Genomic DNA, 21,473 nt, shown 5'->3' on the forward strand with positions numbered 1-21,473 from the left:
TACATTCTCATAACCGGACACTCCAATAACAGAACTTCCTTCCTTTAAAAAAATATTTTTCATAAGCAGTCAGAAGCGAATTCGCAAGCAAGAATTCTAAAAAATCTGTTGTTAGCCTTTGACCAATTCTGATTTATGTACAGATTAATGCCATAAATGAAAATAAAGATTGTTTGAAGGAGTTAGTTGCTTAGGATAAGAAAAATATTTAATCTATTAATGTGAGCTTGATTTAAACCCACAAACTTGGGTTAAATAAGCTCTGCTGTTTAAGAACGTTTATATACTTTATAAGGGCAGACTTGTTCACTTCTGACAGTTTCTTACACTTATTAACGTAGTAAGTAAGTGGTTTTGATCTAGTTTTAATGGCATTTAATCAGTAGGTAATAATTACATTACAGTCAGGGCATTAAGTGGATCAAGAGCCGCTTTGGAGCCGCTCTGGTGGTGCTGCGTCTGACCCAGCGCGGTTTTCTGGAGGCACTGGAGAAGTCTATCTCACGTGGCGACACGGTGCTCATTGAGCAAATCGAAGAGACCATGGACACCGTCCTGGAGCCGCTGCTGAGTCGCGCGCTGATCAAAAAGGGCCGTTATCTGCGCATTGGCGAAAAGGAAATGGAGTTCAATCCGAATTTCCGTCTCATACTGCACACGAAGCTGGCCAATCCGCACTACAAGCCGGAAATGCAGGCGCAGACGACGCTAATTAACTTTACGGTGACACCGGACGGCCTCGAGGAGCAGCTGCTGGCGGAAGTGGTCAAAATTGAGCGGCCGGACCTAGAGCAAATGAAAACCGATGTCACCATCCAGCAGAACATGTTCAAAATCTCGCTCAAGGCACTTGAGGATGAGCTGCTGGCCAGACTGGCCTCGGCCGGCGAGAATGTGCTCGAAGATCATGCGCTGGTCCTCAATTTGGAGAACACCAAGCGCACTGTCGATGAAATTGAATCCAAGGTACGCGAGGCTCACCTTACCACGTTGCAAATTGATGAAACCAGAAACATATATCGTGCCGCGGCCAAGCGGGCTGCCATTTTGTACTTTGTACTCACGGATCTCAATCGCATCAATCCCATATACAAGTTCTCCTTGAAGTCCTTTATGAATGTTTTTCGGCAGGCCATTGCCGTGGCGCCTGACTCAAAGAGCTACGAGAAGCGAGTGCTTCATTTGGTGGACTCGATTACACTGCAAACCTATCGGTATACCCTGCGCGGTCTCTTTGAGGCGGATAAGCTGACCTTCACCTCGCACCTGACGCTGCGCATCATGATTGCCGCCGAGCAGGTTGCCAAGGATGAGACCGATTTTCTGCTGCGCTATCCGCACGATCCCAACACGCTGTCCCCATTGGACTTCGTGGGACGCAGCGCCTGGGGCGGCATCAAGTCGCTGGCGCTCGTCGAGCACTTCTATGGCATCGACAAGGACATGGAGAACTACACGAAACGCTGGCGTAAGTTCATGGCCAGCGATGCGCCCGAACGGGAGCAGTTCCCAGGCGAATGGAAGCATCGCTCTCCACTGCAGAAGCTGTGCATTGTGAGAGCTCTGCGGCCCGATCGCATGACCTATGCCATGGCCCAGTTTGTGGAGCAGACAATGGGTCGCGCCTATGCCGAAGTGCAGACCCCGCCCTTTGTGGCTATCTTCAAGGAGCTAAACGCGGCCACGCCCGCCTTCTTTATACTCTCACCTGGCGTCGATCCCATACGCGATGTGGAGCGACATGGACAGCAACAAGGTTTCCATGCGGATGCCGGAACTCTGATCAATATCTCACTGGGGCAGGGACAGGAGCTGCTGGCCGAGGAGGCCATCGAGCAGGCCTTGGCATCGGGCCAGCAGTGGGTCATACTCCAGAATATTCATCTGGTAGTGAACTGGTTGCCCACGCTGGAAAAGCTCATCGAGCGTATAGTGCTGCAGTCGGAGTCGCAAGGTGATTCCAATTTCCGTCTGTTTATTAGCGCGGAGCCTGCTCCTGATCCACAGTACCATGTCATACCACAGGGCATTTTGGAGTCCTCACTCAAGGTGGTTAACGAGCCGCCCGCGGGCATGGCCGCCAACCTGCACAAGGCCTGGGATAATTTCTCGCAGGATACGCTGGAAACGTGCACCCAAGAAGCCGAGTTCAAGTCCATACTCTTCGCGCTCTGCTACTTTCATGCTGTGGCCGGCGAGCGCCGCAAGTTCGGACCTCAGGGCTGGAACAAGGTGTATCCGTTCAACATCGGCGACCTGACCATCTCGGCCAGCGTGCTGCACAACTATCTAGAGGGCAGCAATCGCATACCTTGGGAGGATCTGCGCTATCTCTTTGGTGAAATTATGTACGGGGGCCACATAACCGACGACTGGGACAGACGGCTATGCCAGACGTTTTTGGAGGAGCTGCTGCAGCAGGATCTCATCGATGGTGACTTCGAGCTGTGCCCCGGCTTTCCAGCCCCGCCCAATCTCGAATTTGAAGGGTATCATGACTACATCACCGAGATGCTGCCCGAAGAGTCGCCTCTGCTCTATGGACTGCATCCGAATGCTGAAATTGGCTTCCTCACAAGCGCCTCGGAGCAGCTGCTGCGCACCATTTTTGAGCTACAGCCGCGCGAATCGGAGCTGAGCACACATTGCGGTGCACCGCGCGAAGAGCTGGTCAAAATCATGATTGACGACTTCCTCGACAAGCTGCAGGACGAGTTCAATCTGCAGGCGCTGCTCAATCGCGTGGAGCGCAAGACGCCCTTTGTGGTTGTTGCGCTGCAGGAATGCGAGCGCATGAATGCGCTTATTCGCGAGATTAAGCGCTCCCTGCGCGAACTAATGCTCGGCCTGAAGGGCGAGCTGACCATCACACAGGAAATGGAGCGTCTGGATTATGCCATTTTCTATGATCATGTGCCGACGGCCTGGGCCCAGCTGGCGTACCCCAGCATGCTGGGCCTGCAGGGCTGGTTCGCCGATCTGCTGCATCGCATCAAGGAGCTGGCCGGTTGGCTGAATGATTTCAAGCTGCCCTGTGCCATCTGGCTGGGTGGCCTGTTCAATCCGCAGAGCTTTCTCACGGCCATCATGCAGGAGAGCGCCCGCAAACATGATCTGCCCCTGGATCGCATGCTCATCAGCTGTGACGTGACCAAAAAGCAAAAGGATGACGTCACGTAACTAGCTTGGTTGAACCCAACAGCTCATATTTATCCACACCTTCCTGCTTTCAGATTGCCACCTGTTGAGGGAGCTTATGTCCACGAGCTTTATCTGGATGGCGCCAGCTGGGACTGCCAGCTGAACTCCATTGTGGCGCTGCATCCCAAGGAGCTGCTCTGCGCCATGCCAGTGATCTACATCAAGTCCATTGTGCAGGAGAAACAGGAGCTGCAGCGCGTCTACGAGTGTCCACTGTACAAGACCAGGTGGGCGACAATTGAACTCCTCCAGGCTCCGTTTATTTCATCTCTCTGCCACTTGCAGGTCGCGTGGCAACACCTACGTCTGGACCCTCAACCTGAAAACACGCGACCGCCCAGCCAAGTGGATACTGGCAGGAGTCGCGCTTTTGTTGCAGCCCTAAAGCCTAATTGATACCCAGCATGCAACGGAGCGATTCATTGTTCGCTTCGTCATCATTGCAAAGCGTCGATTTCTTCTCAAGAAATTCATCAATATACTTATATTTATTTTTAGCGCCTTCGTTAATTCCCACACACCTCAACTCACGTAGATTTTGCTTAATTATATTTCCAGTTTTATGAGTAAATATAACACAACGAGTACCCTACATACCCTATAAATTGAGGCCTGTTTTCAAGTGGGTCTCTTAAGTTTAAATAATTTTGCTTAAGTATTTATAAATATGGTATATTTAAACACACACCGAAATACGAATACTCTATATATTACGACCTGTTTTAAACTGAGTTGATAAAAGTTGTGTTTAAAATAAGTTTAAATAATGCTGCGAATATATTCGACACCCTGTAGCTCAAGATCTTACCGATAAGGTAAATTGACTTTCTTAACACTTGCTTACAAAATTGAACAAAATGCAGCAGTTAATTAGCTTAACTGAAAATAAATGTTACCCAATGTTAAACAGCTTTGAAATCGTAAGGGTATATAATATATAAAAACGAGAAAGAAGGGCTATCTTTGGCACGCCGAAGATTCAATACACTTGCAGACAAAACCTTTTCATAATGCACAGAGTGCTTTGCCCGTATCTAAGAAGCACAGAGAAAATAGTTAATGCCGAGTATGTTAATAGGATTTTGCATATACATACATACATACATATATGAGGAGCATAGTAAAACTAATAAATTCCGAGTTCGGTCAAGATATCTTGATAAACAAAAAAGTTTTTCATACAACTTAGTTTTCGACCGATCGTTTCTATATGATATAGTGGTCTGATCCAGCTGGTTCCGACATATATACTGCGTGCATCAAAAAGCGGCACTTCTGTAAAGTTTCATAAAGATAGCTTTAAAAAAACTGAGAGACTAGTTCGCATAGAAACAGACAAACGGACGACGGGCATGGCTAAATCGACTCGACTGTTGATAGTAATCAAGAATATATATACTTTATAGGGTCGGAGATGTCTTCTTCTATGCGTTACACATTTCACGACAAAATTATAATACCCCCTGCAAGGGTATAAAAAGGGCGCTAGCTGTTATCAGTTGGAAACGTACGCAAAGTTCAAGCACCTGGGCCAATTTGTCTGATTTATTGAAAAGGCAGGAAATCTGATAAAGCTTAAAAACACATTCGTTTTGCCAAAAACTCAGCATATTTGTAAAAATTAAATTAACACAAAATTAAACATAATAGAGGATATGCCTAGCTATGCTTAAAGAAAAGTTCTGAACGTTCGTTTAGCGCAATAAAAATTAATTTCAGCGTTTTCTAGATTGTTAATTGTTTTCTAAACAAGCCGAAAGTCTCGCATTGCTGGAGATAAACAACACGAGCTTATTTCGCCTAAAAACGCTAATCAGCGAACTTCATGCCTAGATTATTACAGCCCATATTATTAGAGTCAATGAGTCTTTCACGGAAGCCACGTGAGCCCGGGCCACAGCCAGCTGCTGCCCGCGTGCGCGGCCCATACATAATTATGATATATGTATGTAGTATATACGCAATCGGCCGACTTATTCCGCCTCCCACTTGCCGATCACGTGCAGGTTTCTTTGCCGGCGTTCAATCAATGAAAGTCTGAGAGATTTCAAGTACATGCTAGTTTATGAGCGCTGATAAGCCAGTTTTTTATAATACGTCAGAGCTGGTCGGGGGGAAAAGTACTGGCAAAAAAAGAGGGGCTCGACGCTTTAATTTTTAAGCGTGATCTCAGCTAAATTAATTAGTCGCCTGTTTACATTTTAGAGATATGACGCGCTGGGCTTAAATGGTTTGCATCTGCTGTTTAATTACGCAACTCAAAGTTGAATTTACGAAAACTGAAATCACACGCTGCCAACGACCTTTGCGCTCACTTTAAAGAGCGAAGCCTTTTTCGGCACAGCTCGTTGCCAAGCGGTGATTTCTTATACCCTGTATCCGATATTGGATAACATAGATTACGTCTGGATTATTGACTGCAATGGCACCGATATATAAGTATATAATATTATATTCAACTGCTAGAACCGCCTACACACGCTAGGTATTTTCCACTCTGCATACCCTCGAATCATCGGGTTGTTCTGATATTTTGCGCAGTTCGCCTTGGGCATATCTTCGGTTCATATACTCGCAAAACGGTTTGAACCCGGAACTTAAATATTTTATTTACAATGAACCGAACTTAAAACCGGGTTCGATGTACAAAGAGCAAAAATATTTTTTTTTTATAATTAGTTTCTGTAATTAAAATTAAATTAAATTCCGAATTAAAAGAAGAAAAATTGGTTTTGATCAACAAAAATATAGCATATTAAATTTAAAATAAATGGAATAGTTCTATTGAAATTAGAAGCCTGAGGCGAGGCATTGATTCGAACCACCCCACCGTAAATATTTACTGGGTGCGCAGCACATGAGATTACACTTTATACAGAGTATCACGCCGTCGAATACGCTCAATATAGTATTTTTTAGCTTTTTCACCAATGTCTGCGCCTATTATGTCAGCATGCAAACTCTCGCTTTGGCGTATTCCCCGAACACGAGAAGAACGCGTGACACAGTCCCAGCGAACGTATGACCAATTCGTCCGCTCGACCGACACGCCGATCGTTCGTCGGGAGGGGGGGACGGGCGCAACGAGCGGACGTAGGCATTTTGTTAGTTTTGTAGATAAAAGTAAGTCGGTTTGGCCGCCGACGAGACGATGATTGCAGCGCGTCGGTCGACCCAATCAGACAGACATTACTAACAAACCGGCCCCGCGTCGCCCCGCTCTACGCCTGTCGCTCGTACGAAAAGTATTTAAATGGGAAATGATTCGGTATGAATAGTCAGAATCGCACTAATTGTGAAGCGGCAAACGTCTCACACGGCATAAGAAATCAAATAGAAAGCAAAAGAAATATATTTCCGTTGTCAGGGGAAATTCAGAGGCAACAAATCCTATTTAGAGGTAAGCACAGACTTTCTAAATTTAATACTCAAATCTAATTGTGGGCACACGAAAATGTGGCACCCAGGCAGCGGAATATTTTTACATTTCAATATTAAAATTATTTTATACTAATTTTTAAACACTTCGTTCTTTTTAGAAAAATTAAATATATATAAAATATGGCTACTGCACACTTACCCATACAAAAGTACAAATACCATGAGCACAATGGCGAGCCCGGCTGCCAGGGTCTGGAGGAAGTGAATCGCATGTTCCGTAACTTCTGGGATCCCACGGCTTACTGGATGTGCGATAAGCAGGGCACGCGCGCCCGCCTGCAACGCTGCCCGAAATCGCAACTGTACTCCGAGGAGCTCGGACGTTGTGTGCACTATACAGACTGGAGCTGGACGGAACCCAAGGAACCTCCAAGTCGTCCAAAGTGCTAGACACCGTTCAGAGCTAATCAGCCCGCACACACTCTCACTATTTATACTTAATTTAATAATATACATATACATATTTAATATTTAATTCGTTTTTAGAAAACACTTTACTCTTTAAGTGAAAAAATACAGAAAAAATCAGTACAAAAAGAAAAGTATTTTCGTATTAGAATTAGGTGTCTATTAATTTCTTAACAATTTCGGGTATTGTTTAAATAGTGAGCGTACTTGTTGCCGTCAAGTATTTGAATTTAACTGGAATGCAAATGCTTTTTACAATTGGGAATGTTTCGTAATTGGAAACGGTTGATTATAGCAAAACTCAATTATATGCAGGTTGTGCGACATATAAATAGCTGCATTAAACAAGCATATTTTTCAGTTAACGCTTGCAGCTAGTTAAAATTTAACTAACTAGTTTCAAACTAAATTATTAACTGGCCTTGGCCTGAGTGTTTGGGCATGAGACTTAAGATTTTTTTTCAGGCGATTTGAGAGAAAGGCAAGAGAACTGCCGCAAAAAGAGAACTCAAGACAGCACAGCCGCTCTTAGAGCTCCACGTGGGCGCCCTCCTTGTTGATCACCTTAAGCTTTTCCGTTTGCGGAAGCTTGATGTCGTCGGGAATCTCTTCCTTGACAGGCGCCGGCTTCTTTGGCACTTTGCGCTTTGTGGTTGTTGTTTCCGGCTTTGGTGTGGTGGTTGTTGTTGTTGTTGTTGTTGTGGTTGTTGGTTTCTTTGTTGCCGGCTTGGGCGTCGTTGTTGTTGTCGTAGTTGTTGTTGTTAATGGCTTAGCTGTGGTGGTCTTTGGCTTGGCAGTTGTTGTAGTTGTCGTCGTTGGTTTCTTGGTAGTCTGTGGCTTCTGTGTGGTGGTGGTAGTCGTAGTGGTGGTGGTAGTGGTGGTGGTGCTGGGTTTTGGTGATGCCTGTGCCTTGGGCTTGGCAGTGGTGGCAGCCGGCGGTGCACCAACGGACGCCTCCAGACCCTCACCCTCGACGCGCACATTGCGCACTTTAACGGTGGGCTGCTTGGCCGCCTTTGGGGACTTGACGCGTGCCAAATATTGGTTGAAGGGCGAGCCTAGATACAAGTAATCTTGGTATTCCAGCACATGTGAAACGCCCACAACGGACTTGTCAAAGCCATGCAGCGAGCCCACAATATTGCCATTCCAGTCTACACGAACCACAGTGGTGCGCTTGGGTGCCAGCAGCATGGCCATCTCACCATGTCCTACAAAGTGAACAAAGCGCTGCGAGAATTTGTTGGGATACACGCTGTTGATGTAGCGGAAAGGCAGCTCGAAAAGCGCTAGCATACGGGCCAGGAACAGACGTATGCTGGGGAAGCGTGAGAAGAGCGAGTAGGTGTTGGGATGCTCGCTATCGGCACTAGACACTATAGGCACCCATATACCCTCGGCGTCGGGCGTCAAATTGTCGGGCAAGCCGGGTAAGCCTTCTACAAAGACCTCGCTCTCACCAACCTTGGAGCCCTTCAAATGATACTTTGTCAGACGCATAGCGCCCGTCTCGGCGACCACGACGAAGTCTTCGTTTGGGCTCAACGCAACACCGTTGGCAAAGAACAGTTCGTCCAGCAGAACCACGCTCACATTCTTGGCCCGATTGTATTTGAATAGACTACAAAAAAGAGAAAACATTTGTGAGAGAGCCGTTAGGTCAGAAACCGGTTTCGACAGCAGCCGTCCGTTTAAATAGTTAAATGAACTCACCGTCCAGACGGATTAGCGAACGAGGTAAAGACCAAATCTTGAATTGTAAAGTCTGAAGAGGAGTCGGTCCAGTAGATCTCACCCTCTTTGCTGACGGCCACAGAATTGAAGGTCTTGGCAGGGCGATTAATGCTCTTGCCAGGCAGCTCTTGGGCCGGCGACACCAACAGTTTCTTTTGATTCGTGGTCAGGTCAACTTGCCACAGTCCATAGTAGGCGTCGGCAACGATCAGATTATTTCCCTGCGTGTCGAATGCCATGCCGAGTGGGCGACCACACTGCGCCTCCTCATATACTTCCGCTGCAAGAAGCTCAAGTCTTAAACAAATTCTCCCAATGCAGGGCATAAGACTTACCGCAGGGCTGGCCGAACTTTGCCACATGCGTGACGTGGTTCGAGGTTAACTTGATGACCTCACCGCCATGTAGGCCAGTGTAGATCTCATTGTTGCGCGCAATCAGGCACTCTGGGCCGTAGACGCGGTTCTCCAGCAAACGCTCAGCGCCCTCCAGATGAAAGTTGGACTCAAGGGCGCCCTTAAGTTCTTTGGGCGGGGCAACGCTGTATAGAATTGGTTACTGGAAGCAATTCAATTGTTGCAATTAACTTACGTGAAGTCTTTATAGGGGAAAGTTGTGCGTGGGGGCAGACCCGGCAACAAAATTATAATGAGAAAGAAAATCATGAAATTCATGATCCTCACACGCAAGGTTTTCAGCAGACCCATGGCTACGTACGTATGTGTTGGACCCGCCCTTTTCACTAATTAAACAATATAATATATAGTAAATGGCAGCACGGGCCAAGAAAAACTAAAAAGCGACACGACGGCAAAGTTCAATACGAAAATGTAAAAGTCATCGCACCGGTGCAGTAAAACAGGGCTGCAAAACAAACAATATCTAATCCGGGTATTAGATATGAGCAATGTATGCTGCTATGCAGTGACCACCGCCTAATAAACTCTTAAGCATATCAAATGCCAAACAACTTGTAAATTTTTATTACCCACAATCTAATATCATTTAAATTTATCATCTATTCACCTTAAAGCATATTGAATTGAAGAAAATTGTCCAATTGCAAGTCACGACTTGCAGTATATTTGCTGGCAACGCTCAGTCAGAAATACCAAAATAACGTTTATCGACCGGCCGCCACACTGTGAACTAATTCTTATTGTGGAACCGGCCAACTGAAATGCTCTTGTTTTTGTGACAACGCAGTTGATAATGAGTGACAACCAGATCAGCAAAGAGGAGGCCTACAACATGGAGCAAGATCAAGAACAGACTGGCAAGCACTATTCCCGCTGCAGCAGCGCAGGCAGCACCCACACACCCAACTCTTCGGCGCACAATTCTGGTAAATTGTTCGCCGTTGCAAATTTGTTTGTTTGTTTTCGCGTTCGGAGCGTGACGAACAGCTGATAATGATGGCATTGAGTTTCCGTTGCCAATGTTATTGTTGCTATTGCTGTTGCTGTTCCTGGTATCCACTATCAGCGAACAGCGTTTTATTACACCACCCGACCTGTCTCTGTCTGTTTTTACCCCCCAACACAGATGATGAGGACGATAGCGGCGATGCGCGACACTCTGGCGCCACAAACGCGAGCTCGACGCTGAGCTACAAGGAGCGTAGGCGCTCGGCGCACACGCAGGCGGAGCAGAAGCGTCGGGATGCGATCAAGAAGGGCTACGACAGCCTGCAGGAGCTAGTGCCGCGCTGTCAGCCGAATGACTCGTCCGGTTACAAACTGAGCAAAGCGCTGATACTGCAAAAGTCCATCGAGTACATTGGCTATCTGAATCAGCAGAAAATCAGGCAGGAGGACGAGAGTGCGGCACTGCAGAAAGAGGTGACGGCGCTGCGCATTATACAAAACGGCTACGAGACTATGCTGCAACATCAGCAAGCCAATCCGGGGCCAGAGGAGGCGCGCCTCACAGACGAGGCCAAATTTCAAGTGGTCAGCACTCCCAGAATCCCATATGCTAATTCCAATTGACTCGCGTTTCACAGTTTCAGGCAATACTGGACGAAATGTTTGAGACATTCCAGAACATACCCATGGACAACTTCAAGCAGCTGACCGGCGGCGTCATACCGTGGCTGGAGGAGCATTGCAAGCCGCACATTCTGCGCAACATTCTCAGCCGCACGCTGCAGCAAATGGCCCAGGAGACACAGGAGAAACAGCAGCAGCAGCAGCAGGCCATGGAGCAGGAAACGGGCGAGGGCTTCAGTTGAAGGCCATTTTGTTAAGTTTTCCGTTTTTGTTTTTTCTCTCTTTATCGTTTGGTAAAATGCTTTCAATTAGTAAATGCGTCATTTAGTTGTAAAAGCGAGCGTTACGAGAATTGGAGACTTACATTGACTTTTTGGCTTATGCTTAAAGATTAGATAAATGCTACAGCTAGATAAACGCAGCCCAGACACATAAATTTAGCTTAGTGCGTGTCTGTCGCGCCCGTCCAGCAGCTGACGCACAACGTCCGCCTGCTCTCTGGCGCCCAAAAGCTGCAGCAACTGCAGCAGTACATTTAACGTGTATGCCTTGAAGCGACCCACTTGCTCGTTGACCCCCAGAGCTGTCAGCAGCTGCTGCTGATATTGCTGCAGCCGGGCCACTGTCCAAACGTGACGCGCCTCGTGCTGCAGTTTGAGCACGCCCGCTTGCAGGGTGTACAGCAGAGCCTCGTAGAAGTTGTCCTCTTGCAGCTGCGACGCCATTTTGGCGCTGGCCAGCAGCACCGCCGGCAGATCGCGGCGAAAGTCGTGTGCGCGCACAAAGCAGGTGGCAGCCAGCAGACGCACCTGCTCGCATTTGTGCCGCAACAAACGCCAGCTGAGACGGCGGAAGCGTTGCAGCAGCTGAGTCGACTGCTGCGGCTGGCCAGTGGTGCACAGATGCTCCACCTTGGAGAGGAAACCCAGAAAGAGTATAATCGACGATGTGACCTTATCGGTATTGCAGCAGCGTAGCATGTGCTCACAGGCCTTCGGTAGCAGACATGCCAATTCCTCGTAATTCATTTCACTCGGCTCCCAGGCCAGCTTGGATTCAAACTCCGTCGCCTGCCGCTGGCCGACCAGCTTGCCAAGCGTAGCGCCGAACAGTTGCAGCGCGGCATTCGAAATGGTCCACTCGGTGTTGTCGATGTGCGCTATGGCCACCAGCATGATCTCGTCGTAGTACTTGCACATGGCCGGCCGCAGCTCCGTGTCCCGCACCAGCACGCACAGATAATGCAGCGCCAAGGCCTCCCAGCGATCGTGGTTGCTGCTACTGTTAGATGCGTCGCTGTTGGAGGCTCCATTTAGCCGTTGCAGTATGCGCTGCACGGCACGATGCAGCAGCAAACGCTGGCGCGGATCGTCATTTTTGAGCACATGCAGAAACATGATAGCGAAACCGGCACCGCGCCGCGTGGTGCTCACCTGGCGGCACTCGGAAAGCAGCTCCCGCTCCAGGCAATTGTGCAGCAGCTGAAAGCCCTGATCATCGCTAGCCAGCGTGCTGGTTATAGCGCGCGTTAGCTTGCCAATGCTCAGTCCAGCGGCCTCGATGGCGCCCTTGTGCCGGCAACGAGTCAGCACAGCCACATTAATGTCCAAACAGCGCCGGAGAGCTGCGTAGTCGGGCGCGCTTTTAGTTGAGCGGAGCAGCGCAGAGCCCAAGCTGGTGGCCAAGTCACAACTAGCCTAAAAAAAACAGTGGATTAGTCGAGGCGGCGCCTGGATTGTTAAATTTAGCTACCTTTAATGTCAGCCAGAAACTCATTAGCAAATACTTGCGACAGGCTTCGGCATCCTCAAGCGCCTCGTAGACGCTCTCACTGACCAAGAGCTGCAAGCTCTCATCCATATCCTGAAAACTGGCGGCTGTTGCATCCGCTTCCTCGCGCCTGGCATTGGCCAGATTAAGAAACTTCAGTATTACAGTGAGTATACGTTCGAGCAGCGGCAATAGTTCCACGACGACTGCTTCGAGGCTACGACTGCCACCGCTGACCAGCTCGTCCAGCACGCGAATGTGGCCAAATAGATGCCCGCCAGCACACTTTGTGGTCTGCAGCGGATCGTGCTGGAATGCATCGAATTTGCTCGTCAATTGCTGCAGGCATTGATCGTAGAGTGCTTTGGCCAGCTGTGGATCGGGACAGCTGCGCACCAACAGCTGCGCGTAAAGCGAGACCAGAGCACACTCATCCACATCGGAGCTGGTGCAGAGCGTTAGGCAACGCTCGTTGCATTGCATGGTGTCAACATGGCCCAGTTGAAGCAGCAGTAAAACCGTCAGCTCCAGCGCATCGTCGAAGCCTTGGGGATCGTTGAGAGACTTGAACAACAATTGTGCCACGGTGCTCGGCTGAAAGACGCCATGATCGATGAGAAAGGAGCCCAGCTGCTGGTTTTGTTGGGTACTGCACATTTTTGCATTCTTGGTGACCTGCGCGCTGTACAGAGACTTGTGCAAAATCTCGAGCATTTTCAGTGCGAATATTTTGGGCTGATAAACATCGCAGAGCATGTCCTGCTCGAGCAGCTCCTGTAGCTGGCGAAAGAATCGCTTAATATCGTGAGCCAGTGCATCGCTGCCCGCGCCGCCGTCCACTTTTAGGACCTTATTAAAGTGCTTGGCCGTGTGGTTGATAATATTCGGCATTTTGCCCAGCATTGTGTTGCGAAACTCGGAGCTTTCCACGCCGCGATGACGCTGCATGAAGCTGAAGAAGAACTCTAGGCAATCCTCTACAGCAAAATTGGACAGATTGTCGACCAGAAACTTAAAGATCAACAGCTGGGAGTCCGTTTCAAATGCGCTGCAGTTGGTCAACAGTTCTGTGCTAATCTTAAAGAAATGCAGCTTGGATGCCACATAGATCTCCTTGGCAAACATGCTGAATATAAGTATTAAACGTTGCTGCTCGCTGGCCGAACGTGCCGCCTCCGAGCTGGCCAGGAACTCGACAATCTCCGGCTTGGCCTGCAGCAGCTGGAATAGCGCATCGCGTTGCTGTATGCGCAGGAACCACTGCGAGTGAAAGTTCTGGATTTCTGCTACGCTGCCATTCACCAGCAGCTCCACGGCTAGCGCGAGCAGCGCGGGTGAGCGCTGGCTACTCAGGCTCTTCACGGGATACTGGCTGGCCGCACGCAGACCCTTGTAGCTCAGGCTCAGACGCAGCCCAGCAAAAAACTCTGCCTCGCTTTGACCGCTCGCAGCCAGCAGCTCTGGTAGACCATGGGAGTTGAGTATGCCGCTCAGCAGATAGTACTTGTTGCGATTCGTCCATGGCCAGAACTCGACAATGAGGCGAAAGTAGGAAAATGCGCGTTGTTGCTGCTTGCAGCAGTGATTGAAGAGCGTAAGTGTCTCCTCCCGCGAGCCCACCTGGCTCTGGCGCTGCAGGCAGTGGTAGAAGTGCTCAAGCTGCAGCGTGAGCAATTCCAGCTTGGGAAACTTCTTCACCAGCAGATTGGTAGCCTTCAATTGATGAACCAGGCTGCTGCTGTTATGCTGCAGTGCAGCAATGAGGGCATCCATGCACTTGGCCTCAATTAGCTGTGCATCCAGTCGCGTCCAGTGGTCGGTCAGCAGCACAGCCTGTAGCATTAGAAAAGCCTGCGGCTGCTCACAGCACAGCCGCTGGGGTAGATCTGCAAAGTGCTCATCCGCCAGTTCGTATTTGTGCACGATGTGATAGTAGACGCGAAAGGCGACGTTTAGCGCGGCCTGATTGATGCTGCCCGTGTCCGGCTTGCTTGCCTCCTCAATGATTTGTGCAGCTAGCTGGTCGGCCACCTCCTGGGGCAATGCATCCCCCAACGACTGTGGATAGTTGAGTGCCGACAGTAAATACACAAAAAAAAGACAATTAAAGCCGCCGACAAGCTTACCTGCAGATAGGAAAGACAGTCGCTGTGTTTTTTAGGCTCAGTTTCGCGCACAGGCAGCGCTGCAGCCATTGTTAAACAGGACCCGCCTGGGTAACACGGGGGTTGTAACGAAACAAATAAGTTTTATAAAAGTCTTATACATATCGACCACACGTGCAGAATAATCGTTGACTATCGATAACAGCGATAAGTGCTCTTCTTGAAAACGAGCATTTACGCGCTTATTGGTATGCGGTCTCACTGATTTGGTGCTTCAGTTCAAGATGGCGAACGATGCGAGCAAACTACTACTGTCTTCACACCAAGAAAAAACCAGTCATTATACGTAAATAAACAGAGTTTAAAGTGCAATTAGTATGTTTTTCGCTAACTGAAACTCTTTGCTTGCTCAGCTACCTGAAGGAGTTCCGCGTGGAGCAGTGCCAGTCGTTCCTGCAGCACAAATGCAACCAGCATCGCCCCTTCGTTTGCTTCAATTGGCATTTTCAAAATCAGCGTCGTCGACGGCCAGTACGTAAACGCGATGGCACATTTAATTACAGCGCTGATAATTATTGCACCAAATATGATGAAACAACTGGAATCTGTCCCGAAGGCGATGAGTGAGTATCCATCCTAGGCAAATTGTGTCGTCTCGCTGTGTGTGATGTCAAGACGCCAACGCGAACAAACAACGACGTAGTATTTTTTCGTTTCCTCTTTGCGCTCAATTTTCTTTGCAATGTGTGTGTATCTCTTGGCTTCGTGTTTACAAACAAAAACTTTTCGCGGGCGTGCGGAGTGGCAAAGTAAAATCAACTAGCTAAAAGTGAAATTGATTGCGTTTGTTTGTATGACAGTTCCTATGTGTGCGTGGGTAAGCTAGGCGCACCCTACAACGAGGTCACTGCCGCCAGCCACCCACAAAATGCAAAAGTGAAAGTGATTTAAGCGATAAAGCTGTTTGAGCTCGGAAATTCTAATCGGCGTTTGCCTAACTGAGGGTTGTTGCTCTCGCACACACTCTCAAATGCGCAGCAGCAGTTATAACCGCTACAAGTGTGTGCGTCATTGTTTTTATTGCGTTTCGCTTTTGCGCGTATTTCCTTCAGTTTATTTTGGTTTTCCCCCGGCGTCGTCGTCGTAGTAACAACAGCAGCAGCAGCAGTGGCACTTTGAAAATGTACAGTTATTGAGCAAAGCTTTCCATCAAAGCTTTGAGCAACGAACGGCTGTGCATGAAGGAGAGCGACAACAAAATAATACGCAATTCCATTTTCTGCAATAAGAAACAACAACAATTCTGACCTAGACTTGAAATGTGTGTACGTGTGTGTGTGTGTATGTGTATGTGTTATTGTACATGTATGTATGTGGTGAGTGGTTTTATTGCTGATTTAACTGTAGGTTGGGAATGAGCTGCTGCCTTGCTATTTTTAGCACGCGATTAGGTCCTTTTCTGCGTCACTTGACATTGCTCATTCCATTTTTTCTACATACTTTCACTCTCGCACAGATGCCCCTTCCTACACCGAACAGCCGGCGACACTGAGCGTCGGTATCATTTACGCTACTACAAGACATGCATGTGTGTGCACGATACAGACAGCCGGGGATACTGTGTGAAAAATGGTCTTCACTGCGCCTTTGCGCACGGCATGCAGGACCAGCGCCCACCGGTTTATGATATCAAAGAGCTGGAGACATTGCAAAATGCGGATATATCGTTGGACGGGACCAATGCACAAAATGCGCTTGATAAGGAGCGAAACCTAATGAACGAGGATCCCAAATGGCAAGACACCAACTATGTGCTAGCCAACTACAAAACCGAGCCATGCAAGCGTCCGCCCCGTTTGTGTCGCCAGGGCTATGCCTGTCCACAGTACCACAACAGCAAGGATAAACGTCGCTCGCCCAGAAAGTACAAATACAGGCAAGTTGGGCTTACTATCCCTAGCTATACATTTATTTACATTAAACATTGCCTTTGTAGGTCCACCCCATGTCCCAATGTCAAGCACGGCGAGGAGTGGGGCGAACCGGGCAACTGTGAGGCCGGAGACAATTGCCAGTATTGTCACACACGCACCGAGCAACAGTTTCATCCGGAAATCTACAAGTCCACAAAATGCAACGATGTACAACAGGCTGGCTACTGCCCTCGCAGCGTCTTCTGCGCCTTTGCGCATGTGGAACGTAAGTAGTCCTGGCTCGGCCCAATAAGTATCTATATAGTCCTTAGGACCCAAGCGCTGTTTTCCACAACCATAGCGAGCGGTTGTATCAGATATTTATAGTTTAGATTAGGTTCATATGTTTAGTTGATATCGTTTAATTTTTTGTTTGTCTTTTACTCACGCTCACATATTAATCAAATTTGTGTAAACTCCTTGAAATGATATGAAATCAATGCATCAATCAAAATCCGCTTTGCTGCTTGTCCATTGTTCCCTCCTCAAGCTTATCTTGTCAACGAACAGAAGAAGCGCGATCAAGAAATTGCCTTAAGCGAAATCATTTCCAATGGCTTGTCCGGTATGAAGATGCAGGATGAGGTCGCTAATGGCAAGCTGTCTTCAGGACTGCTCCAGCTGAGCAATAATGTACGTATTACCAAATGCAACACAAATCACTTCTAAATTTTGTGTGTGGGTGTGTGCGTGTGTGTGTGAGTATGCGCGCCCAGCACTTCGCTAACAATCTCTAACCCCACTTGATCACGAGCTAATCCAGCTAACAGCATCAAATTGCAAGTCATTGAGAACTTTGTGCCGCTCTCATTTGTTTCTTCGTCTCTCTCTTTGTTTGATTCTCTTTTTCGTAGTTATTAAATATTGATGGTAATAATACAACCAACAAAATGTTTGTAGATGCTTTGGAAAATACAACTAATTCCAGCAAAATCTTAAATATCTCACTACCACTGGACAGCCATCGTGAGTAATATATTTACACAGATCTTTTCATTGTTTTCAACGATGGTTGTGGACAAAATGATAGCGCAAAAAAAAAAAAAAAAACAAAAGCAAAATTCCACCTAACCTAACTGAAACGAAACTAACGAATTTGTTCTTAAAATTATTTCAAGCAGCCTGTACATTGGAAGATCCACGCGAGAACTCGCTATCGGCAAGTCTGGTTAACACTAGTTTATTAACACGTTCCTCGGCGCCAATTAACATTCCTAATACGACACTAAGTAACTCTATTAACGGTGAGTCATTGTGCAAACGTATAAAATCGGATCCATGCTAATTTCAATTATCAATTCTCTACCATATAGACTTCAATTCAGGTGGCTTTGCCGTCAACATTCCCAGCAGCTCGCTCACATATAGCCCGACAAATCATGCCAATCTATTCAATGTGTATGGCGCCTCCAACAAGCTAAGCAATTCCCTATCGGCTGCTACGCAAAACGATAGCAATAGCATGTTCTTTCCGTCGCGCATTATATCGCCTGGCTTTGGCGATGGCTTATCTATAAGCCCATCAGTTAGAATATCAGAATTGAACACCATACGTGATGATATCAACAGTAGCTCCGTGGGTAACAATCTATTTGAGAACACTTTGAATACGGCTAAAAATGCATTCAGCTTACAATCTCTGCAATCGCAAAACAACACCGATTTGGGTCGTATGACCAATGAGTTGCTCACGAAGAATGCGCAGATTCAAAAGCTTTCCGTACGACTTGAGGAGCTCATGTGCAAGATAAAAATAGCAGAACTGCATCGCGACAAAGCCAAACAGGAAGCCTTGGAATGGAAGGACCGTCACGATCTAGTGCAAATACAACTCAATCTACCCGGAGAGTTGCGCGATTTATCCATACAAAAACTAAAGCAATTACAAGTAGGTTGTCTCCATTGTATATTAAATATTTAGTTTTTCTTTAAACAAACAACTTTTAGTCTAAACTGCGCACCGATTTGGAGGAAGTAGACAAAGTATTATACTTGGAAAACGCCAAGAAGTGCATGAAATGCGAAGAGAACAATCGAACCGTTACTTTGGAGCCCTGCAATCATCTGTCCATTTGCAATACATGCGCCGGTTCGGTTACCGAGTGCCCCTATTGTCAGGTGCCGGTAATCACAACCCACACATAGAATATGTTTTAAGCGCTCTAGAACTTTTGATGAGCCCCTGTGCCTAATTGGTACAGAGCGTGTTCACAGTAACAATGGGCGATAGAAACTAAACTTTAATCGTAAGCAAAATGTTAAAAAACGTCTAGCAAATATGCCGCGCCTGGCATATGACAGAGCTTACATATATACTTATATTATTTATATTACTCTATATGCAAATTAATTATCTTGGATATTAGCAATTACTAGGCACAAAATATGTAATTCGTTTAGCAAGCAGCTATGCATTTGAAATTTATTACTCGTCTAAATAACGCTACAGGAAATTTTCTTTATATATATTTATTTTTTGGTTTATTTTCATTTCATTTTTTTTTTAATTTTGTGTTAATTTTAGTTTATATATACAATTCGTATACATAACAGTTTCAAAGTTTCTTTGTGTCCATGACATTTTATTTTGTATGAAACGAATTTGCAATATTATTGTCTTTTTTTTTATACCTGTATTCATAATTTTCTATACTTGCAGTCACTTTTCACTAGTATTAATTAAACAAATAAAACCATTTACTATTATATGATATACCTGTACACGTTCATATATTTTATGACGATAATTTTTGCCGCTTCTATAAAACACTTTAAAAAAAATCAAATTGACTAACAAACAAATGAAAACCACCAGTGATTTTTATAAACCAATTGTCTAACTACAAATATATGTATTTTTTAGGTATGTTTAAATGAAATATAAACAAATCAAGATTTTGTAATTAAGAGATTTCTAGGCAAGGTTCAAGTTTTAGGGTCTTTAATGAAGGATCTTTGAAAGACCCAATTTAATGCAAATTTTTGCATGGGCGTACAAAATATTGAAAATTGTAGAAACTACAATATCTATTCGTAGTTCTTCGCATTGGTCAGTTTGTACAATTTCTCAGCCCGTACTATACTTTTAATTTTCGTATGTCTGGATTTTAGCCAGAAAACCAATTTTGCATCTATTAATCTATAGTTACATAAATGATTTCACTTACACACTAAGAAAAACGGACTAAAAACTTTTTAAATAATTTGTATTTGATGTATTTCACTTTTATACGCTACTAGGTTACTATGTGATTTCTTTAGTGCTTTAAGTACGTTCTTTTCTAATTTTTTTATGTAACTTTTAAATTTAATATAAAGCTTCCAATGAAAATCCGGTCAAAGGTCAGATAAACGATATATCAAAGTCAAAAATGTATATTGATGGCCAATGTTAACGGTACAAGATTATTAAATACACAATATTTACAAAAATTGAAGCGTGTGATGTAAAAGATTAAACAATAAACGTAACTCAAGACAGCGAATACAGTCTATGATGAATGTTAACCGAATGCTTTCGCAAAAGCAAAAAGTTAATGTATTGTATTGTATGTATTGTAGCTTATAACAAAGTTGAGCATCTATATAAAATATAATGAACTCTAACGTATTATTAGTTATAAAACTAATGGCAAACATGTTGATCACTTAGGGCATGAAAGTAAACTATTCAAGTATGAATTTCACATGCAGAAATTTAGGCATTTATTGAAAATAAAACAGATAGAAACCCAAAATGAAATCATAATATATAGGTATACTTATATTAAAAGATATGAAAATATATTTGATAGCTAACTAGCTAAGCAGCGCAAAGGCTTTTGTGTGTATGTAGTAGCCAAAAATTAATGTATGAACTATACAATGATTAAATGTGCATGTTAATGTGTGTTGCAATTAAATGCTTTAATATTATTACTGCTCTATACAAAAACAAAAAGAAAAAATAACAAATAAAAATGGAAAGACAAGTTAAAGCAATTGAAAGAACATTAAACACACAAAAAAAAAAATACAAAATGGTTTTATAATGGAGCTGTTGAGTGCGAAATTCGAATGCTTATACTAAAGCTCTTGCGAAATACCCTCTAACTCTGAATATTTGGGCACAACGTATTTATAGCAATAAACATTAATCTTATCTACAAGCACAAACATCGTATTACTAGCAAAGCAATTTAAAACACACATCTCAGCTGCGACAAACGAAACCATTTCATGACAACTCAATACAAATCAGATAACTAATAAACTGAGACATATATACACACAATGTATGGAAAACGTATGTATTTTGTATACGCTACTGTAAGAGTGATCTTTATGTGATTTTGAAACTACTTGAATATGTGATCCAGAAATATATAAAAAAACAAAACAAAAAAAAACTTAAGAATGAACAAAAAAATATATAAATATACATTTATGCAAGCTCTCGCCAGAATCAGCAGTTAATGAATGATTACCAACTAAACTAAAACTTGATGTACAACAATAATAATAAACAACATAAAAATGCTCCAGCTCCATTTAGAAACAAAAACAACAAATGAAACACACACACACACACACACACATACATTGAGCGTTCGCCAGGCAAACAAAAGAAAAAAAGAAGAAATAAAAAATGAAATATTCATGTACGCCAAATAAAAGGAATATATTAAGAAATTAATAAAAACAAAATATATAGATATATATATTTGTCTAAAATATCAAATGTATTTATAGTTAGCTTAAGAGTTCTATCAAAAACACCGACAATGTGGAAAGGTCAAAATTTGAAATGGCAATTACGTAGAATTAGTACAATAATGAAGTGTTTGCTACTAGTTGTTTCATAGTTAATA

The 21,473-nt window shown here is 45.1% G+C and overlaps 6 protein-coding genes across 7 annotated transcripts in view; 4 read left to right on the top strand and 2 right to left on the bottom strand.

Moving 5' to 3' along the window:
- LOC135437043 (dynein axonemal heavy chain 17) overlaps positions 1-4,011 on the top strand; it is a 31,855-nt gene extending 27,844 nt beyond the window's left edge. The window contains 2 exon segments of the mRNA XM_064694865.1: positions 405-3,428; positions 3,487-4,011. Coding sequence (XP_064550935.1) covers positions 405-3,428; positions 3,487-3,586 — 3,124 coding nt within the window. The 3' untranslated portion in view covers positions 3,587-4,011.
- A 2,455-nt stretch (positions 4,012-6,466) lies between these two features.
- LOC135437010 (uncharacterized) lies at positions 6,467-7,117 on the top strand. The gene is made up of 2 exons (XM_064694812.1): positions 6,467-6,601; positions 6,741-7,117. The coding sequence occupies exon 2, from the start codon at positions 6,763-6,765 to the stop codon at positions 7,030-7,032; it is 270 nt and encodes an 89-aa protein (XP_064550882.1). The 5' UTR covers positions 6,467-6,601; positions 6,741-6,762; the 3' UTR covers positions 7,033-7,117.
- Hmu (Hemomucin) lies at positions 7,106-9,625 on the bottom strand. The gene is made up of 4 exons (XM_064694810.1): positions 9,376-9,625; positions 9,120-9,325; positions 8,764-9,064; positions 7,106-8,671 (listed from the first exon to the last, which is right to left on the bottom strand). The coding sequence occupies exons 1-4, from the start codon at positions 9,489-9,491 to the stop codon at positions 7,579-7,581; spliced, it is 1,716 nt and encodes a 571-aa protein (XP_064550880.1). The 5' UTR covers positions 9,492-9,625; the 3' UTR covers positions 7,106-7,578.
- Positions 9,626-9,948: 323 nt separating this feature from the next.
- Positions 9,949-11,111, top strand: bigmax (helix-loop-helix-leucine zipper transcription factor bigmax). Its single transcript, XM_064694811.1, has 3 exons — positions 9,949-10,129; positions 10,330-10,736; positions 10,790-11,111. Exons 1-3 carry the CDS (start codon positions 9,997-9,999, stop codon positions 11,015-11,017), a joined length of 768 nt encoding a protein of 255 aa, XP_064550881.1. The 5' UTR covers positions 9,949-9,996; the 3' UTR covers positions 11,018-11,111.
- LOC135437006 (uncharacterized) lies at positions 11,084-14,830 on the bottom strand. Its single transcript, XM_064694806.1, has 3 exons — positions 14,672-14,830; positions 12,528-14,603; positions 11,084-12,472 (listed from the first exon to the last, which is right to left on the bottom strand). The coding sequence occupies exons 1-3, from the start codon at positions 14,738-14,740 to the stop codon at positions 11,213-11,215; spliced, it is 3,405 nt and encodes a 1,134-aa protein (XP_064550876.1). The 5' UTR covers positions 14,741-14,830; the 3' UTR covers positions 11,084-11,212.
- Positions 14,831-14,887: 57 nt separating this feature from the next.
- unk (RING finger protein unk) lies at positions 14,888-20,108 on the top strand. 2 transcript variants are annotated; one of them, XM_064694807.1, is made up of 9 exons: positions 14,888-14,996; positions 15,064-15,273; positions 16,167-16,586; positions 16,647-16,849; positions 17,114-17,256; positions 17,478-17,589; positions 17,745-17,867; positions 17,937-18,511; positions 18,571-20,108. In XM_064694807.1, exons 1-9 carry the CDS (start codon positions 14,935-14,937, stop codon positions 18,766-18,768), a joined length of 2,046 nt encoding a protein of 681 aa, XP_064550877.1. In that variant the 5' UTR covers positions 14,888-14,934; the 3' UTR covers positions 18,769-20,108. The 2 variants fall into 2 exon arrangements, with proteins under 2 accessions (XP_064550877.1, XP_064550878.1); XM_064694808.1 differs by lacking the exons at positions 17,114-17,256; positions 17,478-17,589.
- Positions 20,109-21,473: the final 1,365 nt, after the last annotated feature.

This window comes from Drosophila montana, unplaced genomic scaffold (genome assembly GCF_035044405.1).
Source record: "Drosophila montana isolate Dmon_TW-CO22-7 unplaced genomic scaffold, ASM3504440v1 contig_3733_1, whole genome shotgun sequence".
In the NCBI taxonomy this organism is placed as follows: domain Eukaryota; kingdom Metazoa; phylum Arthropoda; class Insecta; order Diptera; family Drosophilidae; genus Drosophila; species Drosophila montana.

Coding starts and splice junctions, on each gene's coding strand:
- unk (XM_064694807.1), top strand. CDS start 14,935: ATGGCGAACGATGCGAGCAAACTACTACTGTCTTCACACCAAGAAAAA. Junction 15,274..16,166: donor ATCTGTCCCGAAGGCGATGA/GTGAGTATCCAT, acceptor ACTCTCGCACAG/ATGCCCCTTCCTACACCGAA. Junction 16,587..16,646: donor CCCAGAAAGTACAAATACAG/GCAAGTTGGGCT, acceptor TTGCCTTTGTAG/GTCCACCCCATGTCCCAATG.
- LOC135437006 (XM_064694806.1), bottom strand. CDS start 14,740: ATGGCTGCAGCGCTGCCTGTGCGCGAAACTGAGCCTAAAAAACACAGC. Junction 14,604..14,671: donor ACTGTCTTTCCTATCTGCAG/GTAAGCTTGTCG, acceptor AACTATCCACAG/TCGTTGGGGGATGCATTGCC. Junction 12,473..12,527: donor GTTTCTGGCTGACATTAAAG/GTAGCTAAATTT, acceptor TGTTTTTTTTAG/GCTAGTTGTGACTTGGCCAC.
- bigmax (XM_064694811.1), top strand. CDS start 9,997: ATGAGTGACAACCAGATCAGCAAAGAGGAGGCCTACAACATGGAGCAA. Junction 10,130..10,329: donor CTCTTCGGCGCACAATTCTG/GTAAATTGTTCG, acceptor CCCCCAACACAG/ATGATGAGGACGATAGCGGC. Junction 10,737..10,789: donor ACGAGGCCAAATTTCAAGTG/GTCAGCACTCCC, acceptor CGCGTTTCACAG/TTTCAGGCAATACTGGACGA.
- Hmu (XM_064694810.1), bottom strand. CDS start 9,491: ATGGGTCTGCTGAAAACCTTGCGTGTGAGGATCATGAATTTCATGATT. Junction 9,326..9,375: donor TTCCCCTATAAAGACTTCAC/GTAAGTTAATTG, acceptor AATTCTATACAG/CGTTGCCCCGCCCAAAGAAC. Junction 8,672..8,763: donor TTCGCTAATCCGTCTGGACG/GTGAGTTCATTT, acceptor TCTTTTTTGTAG/TCTATTCAAATACAATCGGG.
- LOC135437010 (XM_064694812.1), top strand. CDS start 6,763: ATGGCTACTGCACACTTACCCATACAAAAGTACAAATACCATGAGCAC.